The 15,438-nt window shown below is 52.7% G+C and overlaps 1 protein-coding gene across 1 annotated transcript; it reads right to left on the bottom strand.

Annotated features, from left to right (window-relative positions):
• Positions 1 to 6,960: 6,960 nt before the first annotated feature.
• LOC121864446 (pulmonary surfactant-associated protein D-like) lies at positions 6,961 to 8,317 on the bottom strand. The gene is made up of 3 exons (XM_042363470.1): positions 8,155 to 8,317; positions 7,473 to 7,661; positions 6,961 to 7,187 (listed from the first exon to the last, which is right to left on the bottom strand). The coding sequence occupies exons 1-3, from the start codon at positions 8,315 to 8,317 to the stop codon at positions 6,961 to 6,963; spliced, it is 579 nt and encodes a 192-aa protein (XP_042219404.1).
• Between the last annotated feature and the right edge of the window lie 7,121 nt (positions 8,318 to 15,438).

The raw sequence follows: 15,438 nt of genomic DNA, 5'->3' as shown, positions 1-15,438 counted from the left end.
GGCCTCCTCCCTCACCTGTATAGTGGCCTCCTCCCCACCTGCATAGTGGCCTCCTCCCTCACCTGTATAGTGGCCTCCTCCCTCACCTGTATAGTGGCCTCCTCCCCTCACCTGCATAGTGGCCCTCCCCCACCTGTATAGTGGCCTCCTCCCTCACCTGCATGCCTCCTCACCTGTATAGGCCTCCTCCCCCACCTGTAAGTGGCCTCCTCCCTCACCTGTAGTGGCCTCCTCCCTCACCTGTATAGTGGCCTCCTCCCTCACCTGTAAGTGGCCCCACCCTCACCTGTATAGTGGCCTCCTCCCTCACCTGTAAGTGGCCTCCTCCCTCACCTGTAAGTGGCCTCCTCCCTCATCTGTGAAAGTGGCCTCCTCCCTCATCTGTAAGTGGCCTCCTCCTCTCCCTGTATAGTGGCCTCCTCCCTCCACCTGTATAGTGGCCTCCTCCCTCACCTGTAAGTGGCCTCCTCCCCCCACCTGTAAGGTGCCCTCACCTGTAGTGGCCTCCTCCCCACCTGTAGAGGCCTCCTCCCTCACCTGTAAGTAGCCTCCTCCCTCACCTGTATAATGGCCTCCTCCCTCACCTGTAAGTGGCCTCCTCCCCTCACCTGTATAGTGGCCTCCTCCCTCACCTGTAGTGGCCTCCCCACCTGTAAGTGGCCTCCTCCCTCACCTGTAAGTGGCCTCCTCCCCACCTGTAAAGTGGCCTCCTCCCACCTGTATAGTGGCCTCCTCCCTCACCTGTATAGGCCTCCTCCCCTCACCTGCATAGTGGCCTCCTCCCTCACCTGTATAGTGGCCTCCTCCCCCCCCTGTAAGTGGCCTCCTCCCTCACCTGTGTAGTGGCCCTCCCCACCTGTATAGTGGCCTCCTCCCTCACCTGTATAGTGGCCTCCTCCCTCACCTGTAAGTGGCCCCACCCTCACCTGTATAGGCCTCCTCCCCTCACCTGTAAGTGGCCTCCTCCCTCATCTGTAAGTGGCCTCCTCCCTCACCTGTATAGTGGCCTCCTCCTCATCTGTAAGTGGCCTCCTCCCCTCACCTGTATAGTGGCCTCCTCCCTCACCTGTAGTGGCCTCCCCCACCTGTGGCTCTCCCCTGGCCTCTCCCTCTGTAGTGGCCTCCTCCCTCACCTGTATAGTGGCCTCCTCCCCCCACCTGTATGTTGGCCTCCTCCCCACCTGTGTCGTTCCTCTCACCTGTATAGTGGCCTCCCTCCCCTCCCACCTGTATAGTGGCCTCCTCCCTCACCTGTAAGTGGCCTCCTCCTCACCTGTCCCTCCTCTCCATTTCCATGTGGCCAGCACACCATAGTCAAGATGATGGTCACAAAATGTTCATCTGAAACTTACACAAATTTTAGGAGAAAAGATGGACCACGTGTGAGAGATGGACCACGTGCTGAGAGATGGACCACGTGTTGAGAGATGGACCACGTGTTGAGAGATGGACCACGTGTTGAGAGATGGACCACATTGTGAAGATGGACCACGTGCTGAGAATGGACCCACATGTTGAGATGGGCCACGTGCTGAGATGGACCACGTGCTGAAGATGGACCCCACGTATTGAGGATGGACCACGTGTTGAGATGGACCCACATTGGGAATGGACCAAGTGTGAGTGGCCAACCTAGTCAGGTGACTGTGTGTGGCTGCCACTAACGGCCTCAGAAAAATATTCTACTACAGCCGACGCGACGCACGGACATGTATCTCTTAATGGACAACTTTCCCCCAGCGTCACGCGGCTCAACAGAGACGTTCTTCAGAGTTGACTGCTGCAGCCGGCGGCCGTTACGGTGCGAGTGGGCTCCACTATATGCCTCGCCCCCCCACTCCTTGGCTCACCATAGGCTCAATCCCTGTGACTGTCTCGTCTCCATATTCAACTTTAAAAAACAGTGTGGTTTAGCATTATTTTCCGGTGACCCCAAAATTTCTTCTGCAATTTCCCGCTACCTCCGGTTCTGTTAGTCTCAATGGTGCCAAGTCAACCTTAACAGCTGCACTTCCCTCGTCTCAATAGAGATTTCCTCAAGAGTCTTCTTCCCTACTGGAGCAACAACAATGTAATTTTTATTACTACAACACAAAGACATCGTCTGGATCACGAGAAGTCAGCTGGACTAGTGACAACCTCTGGAGGGAAGAGACTTGGCACCACCGGACGGAAAGACGGTTTCCCCTGCAGACGTCTGGCGGGTAACAAGTGACCATACCTGTGGCCATAACTCACCCCGTTGTGGCTGCTGCCTTCACTCTAACATTGAGTCCAAGACCAGAAAACAACACATTTATACTTAAAAATGACTCACTGGGCAGTTCACACACGATAACAGTGATCTTAATTATCTTGTCTGAGTGTTGGTTCGTTATTACACAGTGTTATCCCAAAATACACAGACCTGGTACACTAACTACTAGGCACCTCACAAACATTCAACATTAAGTCACTATTCATCAATCACAGGTAAGATAGCCAGCCAAAAGACTAAATTATCCCTGAACGTTAGGATACTGAAGCCAGTGTAAGGCTGAGTGAGAGCCCTGTAGTGCGCCAGGGTTCTCACGCTTACTCTTACAAGTTTGTTCTACACACAGCCACTCGTCCGGCTTCCTCGCCCGGATTATCACGTCACTGAAAAACTTGAAAATCTGTTCAGTGTGTCGTGTTGTGTCCTTTGCTCCCTCTACTCCCCATCTCCGTTTCCTTTTTTCTTTTTATTTTATGTGTTTCTGTTGTTCTATTTAGTTAAGTCAATAAAATCTTGAGGGACGTAATTCTTCTTTCTTTGTATTGACAACGTCTCCAGGCCGCTTAAGACCTGTCCTGAACCACAACAAACAGACGTAAACTGACAGTCTCTCTCTCTCTCTCTCTCTCTGATAGTTTACATTAGATCACGGAAGAGGTGGCAGCCAGCGACATATTTATTACATAGCTTGTCGATACCAGCTAGACCAATCAGACCCCAGAGTGCCGCATGATGCAACACTCCCGGCTAGACCAATCAGACCCCAGAGTGCCGCATGATGCAACACTCCCGGCTAGACAATCAGACCCCAGAGTGCCGCATGATGCAACACTCCCGGCCTGAACCAATCGACCCAGGTGCCGCATGATGCAACACCCGGCTGAACAATCAGACCCCAGAGTGCCGCATGATGCAACACTCCCGGCTAGACCAATCCAGACCCCGTGCCGCATGATGCAAGCTTCTCCAGCTGACCAATCAGACCCCATGGTGCCACATGATGCAACATTCTGGTAAACACCGTGACGTACCACCAATGACGTCAGCAACACCTGTACCACCAGTGACGTCAACACCACCTGTACCACACACTTGCTCACCACCACACCTGTACAACCAGTCCGCTGATACCGTCATAAAAATTAGTACGTATATGTGCGATACTGTTTTACCCCACACCTGTTGTGTACAGTACATCTACCTTACCCCACACCTGTTGTGTACAGTACATCTACCTTACCCCACACCTGTTGTGTACAGTACATCTACCTTACCCCACACCTGTTGTGTACAGTACATCTACCTTACCCCACACCTGTTGTGTACAGTACATCTACCTTACACCCGTTTGTTTACCTGTTGTGTACAGTACATCTATTACCCCACCTGTTGTGTACGTACATTGACACCTGTTGTGTACAGTACATCTACCCCCACACCTGTTTTGCAATACATCTATTGGTGTGTGTTTGCTATAAATAATATAAGAGCAGTGGTCGATGATACAGGTAATGAGGCCCTGTACAGTGACCTCTCTCTCTCTCTCTCTCTCTCTCTCTCTCTCTCTCTCTCTCTCTCTCTCTTATCTCCTCTCCCTTTTACTTCCCATTTCTTTTTCTTCCTCTTTTATCCCTCCGTCTCGTCTTCTCCGTTGTCCTTTCATCCGCCCCTCCCCTATCACCACCTGGGCCTCCTCCCTGATACCCTGGGCCCCTCCTCTGATCACCACCTGGGCCTCTCCCCCTGATCCCACCTTGGCCCCTCCTCCCTGATCACCACCTGGCCTCTCCCCTGATCACCACCTGGCCTCCTCCAATCACCACCTGGGCCCTCTCCTGATCACCACCTTGGCCTCCTCCTGATCCCTTACCCTGGGCCCCTCCTCCTGATCCCCGACCCTGGGCCTCTCCCCTGATCACCACCTGGGCCTCCTCCCGATCACCACCCTGGGCCTCCTCCCTAGTCACCACCTGGGCCTCCTCCTGATCACCACCCTGGGCCCCTCCCCTGATCACCACCTGGGCCCCCATCACGTGCCACCTGGGCCCCTCCTGATCACCACCACAGGCCCTCCTGATCCCTACCCCTGGGCCTCCCTCCCCTGATCACCACCATGGGCCCCTCCTCCTCAATCACCACCATGGGCCCCCTCCCTGATCACCACCATGGGCCTCCTCCTGATCACCACCTGGGCCCTCTCTGATCACCACCTGAGCCCCTCCCCTGATCACCACCTGGCCTCCTCTGATCACCTGAGCCTCCCCCAGTCCCTGGGCCTCCTCCCCCTCTCCTGATCACCACCCTGGGCCTCCTCCTGATCACCTGGGCCTCCCCAATCACCTGGGCCTCCCCTGATCACCACCTGGGCCCCTCCTGATCACCACCCTGGGCCTCCTGATCACCACCTGGGCCCTCCCCTGATCACCTGGGCCTCCCCTGATCACCACCTGGGCCCCTCCCTGTCACCACCTGGGCCCCTCCTCCTGATCACCACCATGGGCCCTCCTCCTGATCACCACCATGGGCCCCTCTCCTGATCACCACACCTGGGCCCCTCCTCCCTGATCACCACCTTGGGCTCCCTCCCTGATCACCACCCTGGGCCTCCTCCTGATCACCACCATGGGCCCCTTCTCCCTGATCACCACCATGGGCCCCTCCTCCCTGATCACCACCCTGGGCCCCTCCTGATCACCACCCTGAGCTCCCTTCCTCCCTGATCACCACCTGGGCCCCTCCTCCCGATCACCACCCTGGGCCCTCCCTGATCACCACCCTGGGCCTCTCCCTCCTGATCACCACCATGGGCCCTCCTCCTGATCACCACCTCTGGGCCCTCCTCCTGATCACCACCCTGGGCCTCCTCCTGATCACCACCTGGGCCCCTCCTCCTGATCACCACCTGGTCTCTGATCACCACCTGGGCCCTCCTCCCTGATCACCACCCTGGGCCCTCCTCCTGATCACCACCATAGGCCCCTCCTCCTGATCACCACCCTGGGCCCTCCTCCCTGATCACCACCCTGGGCCCCTCACCTGGGTTGGCACCACCCATTCTCAGTGTATAGAGGCGTTTATCATGGCGTCGAGGCCATTGACCCTACCAACACCTGCCCTCAGCTGTCTCTTGTGCCACACCAAACAACCCTCTGTAATTCCGAAGTATGTGGTTGTCTATTGATTACCCCACATAGGCCTATGATACTACTGTCGTGTGTGTGTGTGTGTGTGTGTGTGTGTGTGTGTGTGCACACAGGCCTATGATAGTGCTGTCTGTGTGTGTGTGTGTGTGTGTGTGTGTACCCCACACAGGCCTATCATACTACTGCTGCTGTGTGTGTGTGTGTGTGTGTGTGTGTGTGTGTGTACCCCACACAGGCCTAAGGATTGCCGCTGCTGTGTGTGTGTGTGTGTGTACCCCACACAGGCCTATGATACTACTGTGTGTGTGTGTGTGTGTGTGTGGTGCCCCACACAGGCCTATGTGATACTACTGCTGCTGTGTGTGTGTACCCACAGGCCTATGATAATACTGCTGCTGTGTGTGTGTGTGTGTGTACCCCACACAGGCCTATGATACTACTGCTGCTGTGTGTGTGGTGTGGTGCTGTCCTGGCTCTTGAGCTGTACTAGGCCCCTTGAGCCTGTACTAGGCCCCTTGAGTCCTCGCACTAGGCCCCTTGGAGCCTGCACTGTCCGTGAGTCTGCACTAGGCCCCTTGAGCCTGGTGCTTAGGCCTCTGGAGTCTGCATTAGGCCCCTGAGCCTGCACTAGGCACTTGAGCCTGTACTAGGCACCTTGAGCCTGGCACTAGGCCCTCTGAGCCTGCACTAGGCCTCTTGAGCCTGTCACTAGGCCCCTTGAGCCTGTACTAGGCCCTTGAGCCTGTACTAGGCCCTTGAGCCTGCACGAGGCCCCTTGAGCCTGCACTAGGCCCCTTGAGCCTGCACTAGGCCCCTTGAGCCTGCTTCAGGCCTTGAGCCTGTACTAGGCCTCTGAGCCTGCATCAGGCTCCTTGAGCCTGTACTAGGCCTCCTTGAGCCTGCACTAGGCCCCTTGAGCCTGTACTAGGCCTCTTGGAGCCTGTATTAGGCCTCTTGAGCCTGTACTAGGCCCCTTGAGCCTGTACTAGGCCCCCTTGAGCCTGCACTAGGCCCCTCCTGAGCTCTGCATAGGGCTCTTGAGCCTGTACTAGGCCCTTTGAGCCTGGTACTAGGCCCCTTGAGCCTGTACTGGCCCTTGAGCCTGTATAGGCCCTGAGCCTGTACTAGGCCCTGAGCCTGCATTAGGCCCCTGGGCCTGCAATAGGCCCTTGAGCCTGTATTTAGGCCCCTTGAGCCTGTACTAGGCCCCTTGAGCCTGTACTAGGCCTCTTGAGCCTGTATAGGTGAGCCTGTTTAGGCCCCTTGAGCCTGCACTCAGGGCCTCTTGAGCCTGCACAGGTCTCCTTGAGCCTGCACCAGGCCCTCTTGAGCCTGCACTAGGCCCCTTGAGCCTGGCACTAGGCCTCTTGAGCCTGGCACTAGGCTCTTGAGCCTCTAGGCTTTGAGCCTGGCACTAGGCCTCTTGAGATTAGCCCTGGGCCTCTGTACTAGGCCTTTGAGCCTGCACTGGCCCCTTGAGCCTGTACTAGGCCTCTTGAGCCTGTAGTAGCCCTGAGCCTGCACTGAGGCCTCGAGCCCGCACCAGGCCCTGAGCCTGCACTAGGCTCCCTGTGAGCCTGCACTTAGGCCCCTTGAGCCTGTACTAGGCCCTGAGCCTCCAGGCCCTTGAGCCTGTGCATTAGCTGGAGCCTGTGAAGGCCTCTGAGCCTGCATTAGGCCTCTTGAGCCTGTACTTAGGCCTCTTGAGCCTGTACTAGGCCTTGAGCCTGTACTAGGCCCCTGAGCTTGCACTAGCCCCTGAGCCTGTACTAGTCCCTGAGCCTGTACTAGGCCCTGAGCCTGGTACTGAGACTGAGCCTGTATTTAGGCCCTTGAGCTGTACTAGGCCCTTGAGCCTGTACTAGGCCCTGGCCTGCACTAGGCCCCTTGAGCCTGTACTAGGCCCTGAGCCTGTACTATGCCCTTGAGCCTGTACTAGGCCTCTTGAGCCTGTACTAGGCCCTGAGCCTGTACTAGGCCTCTGAGCCTGTACTAGGCCCCTTGAGCCTGTACTCAGGCCCCTTGAGCCTGCACTAGGCCCTTGAGCCTGTACTAGGCTCTGGAGCCTGCACCAGGGCCTCTTGAGCCTGTAATAGGCCCTTGAGCCTGCAGCCAGGCCTCTTGAGCCTGTACTAGGCCTCTTGGAGCCTGTACTAGGCCCTTGGCCTGCACAGGCCCTTGGCAGAAGGCTCTTGAGCCTGCGTGGCCAGGCCCTTGAGCCTGCACTAGGCCTCTTGAGTCTGCACTAGGCCCTTGGTGCACTAGGCCCTTGAGCCTGACTGAGGCCCTTTGGAGCCTGCACTAGGCCCTCTTGAGCCTGCACTAGGCTTGAGCCTGCACTCGGCCTCTTGAGCCTGTACTAGGCCTCTGAGCCCAGCTAAGGCCCTTGAGCCTGCAGCCTCTTGAGCTCAGTATGACCCTTGAGCCTGCATTAGGCCCCTTGAGCTCTGTACTAGGCCCCTGAGCCTCCGTACTAGGCCCCTGAGCCTGTGCTAGGCCCCTTGAGCCTGTACTTAGGCCCCTTGAGCCTGCACTAGGCCCTGAGCCTGTATTTAGCCCCCTGAGTAGCGGCCTCACCGTAGGCCCCTTGGGCTGCACTCAGGCCCTTTGAGCTGCACTGAAGCTTGAGCCTGTATTTAGCCCTTGGCCTGTACTAGGCCTCTGAGTTTTACCTAGGCTCCTTTGAGCCTGTACTAGACCCTCTTGAGCCTGTAATAGACCCCTTGAGCCTGCACTAGGCCCTTGGGCCTGCACCAGGCCCCTGAGCCTGTGCCAGGCCCCTTGAGCCTGTCCACAACAGAGTATGGGCGTAACCTGTGAGCTTGACGTCTCTTAGGTCAGTATAAATGTGGGCCAGTGAGTCGGCATAGTCGTACGCCAGTGAGTCGGTATATGTCGGCCGCCAGTGAGTCGGCATAGTCGGCCGCCAGTGAGTCGGTATAGTCGGGCCGCCAGTGAGTCGGTATAGTCAGGCCAGTGAGTCGGTATAGTCGGGCCAGTGAGTCGGTATAGTCGCGCCAGTGAGTCGGTATAGTCGGGGCCGCCAGTGAGTCGGTATATCACAGTGAGTCGGTATAGTCGGGCCGCCAGTGAGTCGGTATAGTCGCGCCAGTGAGTCGGTAGTCGTGCGCCAGTGAGTCGGTATAGTCGTGGGGCCGCCAGTGAGTCGGTATAGTCGGGCCGCCAGTGAGTCGGTATAGTCGCCGCCAGTGAGTCGAGATAGTCGTGGGCCGCCAGTGAGTCGGTATAGTCGGGCCGCCAGTGAGTCAGTATAGTCCGCCAGTGAGTCGTATATGTGGGCCGCCAGTGAGTCAGTATAGTCGTCGCCAGTGAGTCATATAGTCGTGGCCGCCAGTGAGTCAGTATAGTCGGGCCGTCAGTGAGTCGGTAGGGTAGTTCATCAGTGAGTCGGTATAGTCGAGCCGTCAGTGAGTCGGTATAGTCGAGCCGTCAGTGAGTCGGTATAGTCGTGAGCCGTTAGTGAGTCGTACGCCAGTGAGTCGGAAAGATAACGTAACTTACTGATCTCAACAACTGTTTGTGTGGTAACTTCGCCAAGTTTGTGTGATGTTCGTCCACATCTTTAGTTCCAGAGAGAAAAGTTAACTTGTGAATCTTGGAGAAGGTTTTGGTGTCTTGGCTCAAGTGAGCCAACCTGATGCGTCTTTACATCTCTGGTAAGGAGGAAAATTTGGTGTACGAAGCTTGAGAGGTCTTTGTGTCATTCTTCAGTAAGGTACCGAGTCAGACGCGTCCTCACACCGCTGATGAAGGACAAAACTCAATGTCTGCATCACTGAGAATCAATTCTTTGCCTCATAGCTAAAGTGAACTGAAGGATGTGGTCTTACTCCGTCGGCTACGATGACGATTCAACGTGAAAATACAAGTTTATATTTGGGGCGTTACCATAATTAATCTTTAATACTGCGTTGAGAGAGACGACTGACCCGTGAGGGGAGAGAGGCGCCTCTGAGGTGGGTCGCTGTCTGGTGGTCATAGTGGCTGGTGAGACCCACCACTAACTCCCGCTGAGAAGGTTGATAAACAGGTCAGTTTCTGGTCATAGCTCACTCTCTCACGGCTCCGGCTGTCGGTTCACCCTGGGGTACATGACATCACTGTTGGAGCATAACACCTCAGCATAGATAAAACTTAGAGTATAATGCTCATCACATAAGGACGTGTTGCAAAATCAATGAACTGTACACACACACACACACACACACACACCTCCCCGGCCGAGACACCCTCCTCTCCCCTCTTTGTCCAAATCTGCCTGTTGGATCAATACACCACACCTGTAGTAGCCACCACACCGATACACAACTGATAGCCACCACCTGTAGTGCCACCACACGTACACACACCTGGTAGCCACCACCTGTAGCCACCACGATACACCACACCTGAGTAGCCACCACACCGATACACCACACCTGAAGTAGCCACCACACCTGTAGTAGCCACCACACCGATACACCACACCTGAAGTAGCCACCACACCTGTAGTAGCCACCACAGATACACACCTGAGTAGCCACCACACCGATACACCACACCTGAAGTAGCCACCACACCTGTAGTAGCCACCACACCGATACACCACACCTGAAGTAGCCACCACACCTGTAGTAGCCACCACACCGATACACCACACCTGAAGTAGCCACCACACCTGTAGTAGCCACCACACCTAAAGTAGCCACCACACCAATACGGTCTACGTCAGACATAGATCTCCGATAACTCTGTATCTGTATTTTTCTGGCTAAATAAAATGTTTCAATCAATCAAACAAATCCTGTGACGGAGGCCGGACACCCACCCCACTAGTAGTTCCTCACTCCCTGGTCAGCTGGTGTTAAATATAGCCATGTTAAATATATACAAATTACCGTGATTCTGGGATTAACATAACGTAGTACATAGCAACCTCGCCAGCTCTTTATGTTAAATATAATATAGTAGGAGAGGCAGCACTCGGCGGGAACAATATATATATATGTTAAACCGTAATATAGTATAACTTGGATCACATTTATTTTTATAATCATTGTCTGTAGTTGATGGACACACACACACACACGTCAGAAGAAAGCGGTGAACGGACACATTACCAACATTTACAAAAAACTAATACATGCAGTGATCACCCCCAGCATGAGTCAGTGTGGCGTTGCATTATAAGTTGTGAATTATTGAGAGAGGGTCTGGACCACCACCACCACCACAACTCGACGCCACGCCTTTCTTTCTCTTGCTGCTACCACAATACCCCACAACTACCACCAGTCACCGCCCACAGGTGATATACACAGTCAGCCTCACTTTCCTGGACGTCGTATATGCCCTTAGGTAGACCAAATGTTATAAGGAGGAAATAATAACAAGAAAATAAAAGGAACAGCGTTTGTGTGTTAGTAGTGTGAATCAATACTGAGGTCTTGTTGGTCCATGTTGCCACCACGACCACGGTACACACACACACACACACACACACACACACACACACACACACCACACACACCCATATTGTGGAAAAGTTTTAAAGTTGTGTACACGGAAATGTTTCATGTGTAAAGTGATCTATAATGGTGAATGATTTATGACCAGTACTCTGTGTGAAGGATCCATCCGTATTGGTGAGTTAGGACATTGAGTACATACTCGGGGTGGACACGAGTACAAGATCACACACACACACACACACACACAAATGAGTAACATCTGACCACATTATCCACAAAAACATTACTGTGCCATACAAAAGTAACTTTACGACTTTGTGTTGAGACAATATAAACAAATACGACGGATTATAACAACACTACCGAGACAACAGGTCACAGTGTTCATTCTCGAATTCAATGGAGCTGTCCGCGTCTTAAAGGGAGGGAGGAGGGAGGGAGGGAGGGAGGGGGGGTCTTATACTTAGAGCGAGAAGACACGTGACAATAGAGACCCCCACCTGTTACCTGTCACCCCCAGCTGGTTCACCAAGAAGACGACCCCACCTGTTACCTGTCACCCCAGCTGGCCACCAAGACGACCCCCAACCTGTTATCACCCCCAGCTGGTTCTCCAAGAAGACGACCCCCACCTGTTACCTGTCACCCCCAGCTGGTTCACCAAGAAGACGACCCCACCTGTACCTGTCACCCCCAGCTGGTTCACCAGAAGACGAGACCCGTTCCGTTACCTGTCACCCCCAGCTGGTTCACCAAGAAGACGACCCCCACCTGTTACCTGTCACCCCAGCTGGTTCAAGAAGACGACCCCCACCTGTTACCTGTCACCCCAGCTGGTTCACCAAGAAGACGACCCCCACCTGTTACCTGTCACCCCAGCTACAAGATGAACTCACCTGTTACCTGTCACCCCAGCTGGTTCACCAAGAAGACGACCCCCACCTGTTACCCACCCCCAGCTGGTTCACTACAAGACGACCCCACCTGTTACCTGTCACCCCCAGCTGGTTCACCAAGAAGACGACCCCCACATGTCACCTGTCACCCCCAGCTGGTTCAAGAGACAACTCCCCACCTGTTACTGTCACCCCCAGCTGGTTCACCAAGAAGACGACCCCACCTGTTACCACTTAGCTGGTTCACCAAGAAGACGACCCCCACCTGTCACCTAACCTGGCCAACAGTTGTCGCCCTTCATAATAAGGCTGTAATGAGGTCTTCCCACATCATCACCTGCCTGGTTTTATAAGTAAATGTTAACCTATAATGTTGCTTCTAAATAAATACGAGGAGAAGAGAGAGAGAGAGAGAGTTCTGTACAGTATAATGTTACTTTTTTTTAGGATCCGTTATTTTGCAAAATGACCACCATTCACATTGGTAATTTTGCAAAATAACTTAAGAACCTAATTATTGCTGTTGCTATAAGGTTATGTTAGGTTAGGTTGTCTGTTCTGCAACATTACTGTAACATACTACACATGCGGCCACTGTACTGGTACATCCTCCCACCACACACTACATCAACACTACCAGCACGTGGTGGCAACAGTGTGTGGCGAGAGGCGTGGGGAGAGGAACAGTGTGTGAGGAGCAGTGTGGCGGGAGCAGTGTGGGAGAGGAACAGTGGTGGGGAGAAGGCAGTGTGGGAGGAAACAGTGTGTGGGGAGGAACAGTGTGAGGAGCAGTGGGCGAGGGAGCAGGTGAGGAGGTATAGGTGTGAGGAACAGTGTGGGGGAGGAACAGTGTGGCGAGGAACAGTGTGGGAGGAACAGGTGGCGAGGAGCAGTGTGGGGCGAGGAGGTGGGCGAGGAGCAGGGGCGAGGAGCAGTGGGGAGAGGAACAGTGTGGGGGAGGAACAGTGTGAGGAACAGTGTGGGAGGGAACAGTGTGGCGAGGAGCAGGCGAGGAGCAGTGGGCGAGGGCAGGGGCGAGGAGCAGTGTGGGAGAGGAACAGTGTGTGGGAGGAGCAGGTGGGAGAGGAGAGTGTGGGGAGAGGAACAGTGTGTGGCGAGAACAGTGGGAGAGGAACAGTGTGGGGAGAGGAACAGTGTGAGAGGAACAGTGTGGGGCGAGGAACAGTGTGTGGCGAGGAACAGTGTGTGGCGAGGAACAGTGTGTGTGAGGAACAGTGTGTGGCGAGGAACAGTGTGGGGGAGGAACAGTGTGGGGCGAGGGAACAGTGTGGGGCGAGGAACAGTGTGGGGCGAGGGAACAGTGGGGCGAGGAACAGTGGGCGAGGAACAGTGGGGCGAGGAACAGTGTGGGGCGAGGAAGTGTGGCGAGAACAGTGGCGAGGAACAGGCGAGGAACAGTGAGGAACAGGGGCGAGGAAATGTGGGCGAGGAACAGTGAGCGAGAAACAGGGGGCGAGGAACAGGTGGATGAGAACAGTGTGGCGAGGAACAGTGTGTGGCGAGGAACAGTGTGGGGCGAGGAACAGTGTGTGGCGAGGAACAGTGTGGGGCGAGGAACAGTGGGGCGCGAGGAACAGTGTGGGGAGAGGAACAGTGTGGGGCGAGGAACAGTGTGGGGCGAGGAACAGTGTGCAGGATGGGGTTAGGAGCCATGTCTCTTTTCCTTCCTGGCGGCAGCGTGTCTGGGGCTTCCTGTTGTGGTCGACAGAGGAGGTCTCGCCTGGCTGCTACACGTGGTAACGCTCCTCACCACAAGAGGTGGCCACAGTGTAATGCTCCTGGCCACAAGAGGTGGCCACAGTGTAATGCTCCTGGCCACAAGAGGTGGCCACAGTGTAATGCTCCTGGCCAAGTGATAAATGCTCCTACATAAGAACATATGAGTCTGCAATAGGCTGGTTGGCCTGTGCATGGCAGCTCCTGTCGAGTTACTACCACTCTCTATCATCCATGAATCTATCTAGCCTCCTTTTGAAACTTTCCAGAGTTCCCGCACTTACTACAAAGTTGCTTTTGTTCCACTCGTCCACCATCCTATTTGTGAACCAGTTCCTTCCTATCTCCCTCCTAAACCTAAACTTATCCAACTTAAATCTGTTGCTTTGAGTCCTATCCTGCTCAGATATTAAAGAACTTTATCTATATCCCTTTGTTGATTCCTTTCACCCACTTAAATACTTCTATCATATCTCCCGCATTTCGTCTTTCTAGGGAATGCAAGTAGTTTCTTTAACCTATCCTGATAAGGTAGGTTTCTAAGTCCCGAATCATTGTCATTCTTCGCTGCACCGACTCTAGTGAATTTATATCCATTCTATAATAAGGGCACCAGAACTGAACCGCATAATGGAGGTGCGGCCTGACTAGCGCAAGATATAGTTGCAATAAGACCTCTGCACTCTTGTTACTTACACTTCTAGATATAAAACCTTATACTCTGTTTGCCTTATTTCGAACATTAACGCACTGTTTTCTAGGCCGTAGGTCCGGGCTTACAAGTACCCCTAGGTCCTGCCCACACTCATCCTTCCTAACAACAACAATGATAATAAAAACAACGACAGAGCTAATCGCATAAATATATCACAACAACAACAATGACGTCGGAATGGAAAAAAAAATAAAAATTATATATATATATATATTATATATATATATATATATATTTTTTTTTTTTTTTTTCCATAGAGATCCAATGAAAACGGATAAATCTTGATAAAATACGAAAGGGAACAACGGTGTCCGTTGTTTCCTTTCCCGTGTATTTTATATATATATATATATATATATATATATATATATATATATATATATATATATATATATATATATATATATATATATATATATATATATATATATATATATATATATATATATATATATATATACATCAAGATCAAAGGTTTTCAAAGCAGTTTTAACCTTGGGCCACTGACTGACCTGTCAGTCACGTCACCACCCTTCTTAAGTCTCTTACGGTTGTGTTGGTGGGGATTAGTGGATGTCATCATTATGACCTGACTCATGTTTTTAGGTCACCCTGTATATTTAAGCCTCTCTCTGTCCATGTAATCTAGTTGCCTCTGAAGATGTCTTGAATAAAGACGAAAGCTAAGGTACTCCGTTGTTTCCATTTTCCGTGTGATTTTATCAAGATATACATATATATATATATATATATATATATATATATATATATATATATATATATATATATATATATATATATATATATATATATTATATATATATATATATATATATATATATATATATATATATATATATATATATATATATATATATATATAATTTCCTGTCTTTGAAAACTGAGGTAAGATGTTACTAATGATACCTCTTTCTCTCACCCCCTCCTTCCCTCTTTCTGCACTTCCTCTCTCTCTCAGTCCTCCTTCCTCTTTCACCTCCTCCTTCCTCTCTCCCCTCCTTCCTCTCTCTCACGTCCTCCTTCCTCTTTCTCGCACTTCCTCTTCTCACGTCCTCCTTCCCTCTTCTCTCACGTCCTCCTTCCCTTTCTCGCACTTCCTCTTCTCACCTCCTCCTTCCTCTTTCTCTCACCCCCTCCTTCCCTCTTTTCTCTCTCACGTCCTCCTTCCCCTCTTTCTCGCACTTCCTCTCTCTCACGT

The sequence above is a fragment of the Homarus americanus genome, unplaced genomic scaffold (assembly GCF_018991925.1).
Source record: "Homarus americanus isolate GMGI-L3 unplaced genomic scaffold, GMGI_Hamer_2.0 scaffold39869, whole genome shotgun sequence".
Taxonomy (NCBI): domain Eukaryota; kingdom Metazoa; phylum Arthropoda; class Malacostraca; order Decapoda; family Nephropidae; genus Homarus; species Homarus americanus.
The sequence above is the reverse complement of the archived record's forward strand: the minus strand, read 5'-3'. Positions and strand labels throughout refer to the sequence as shown.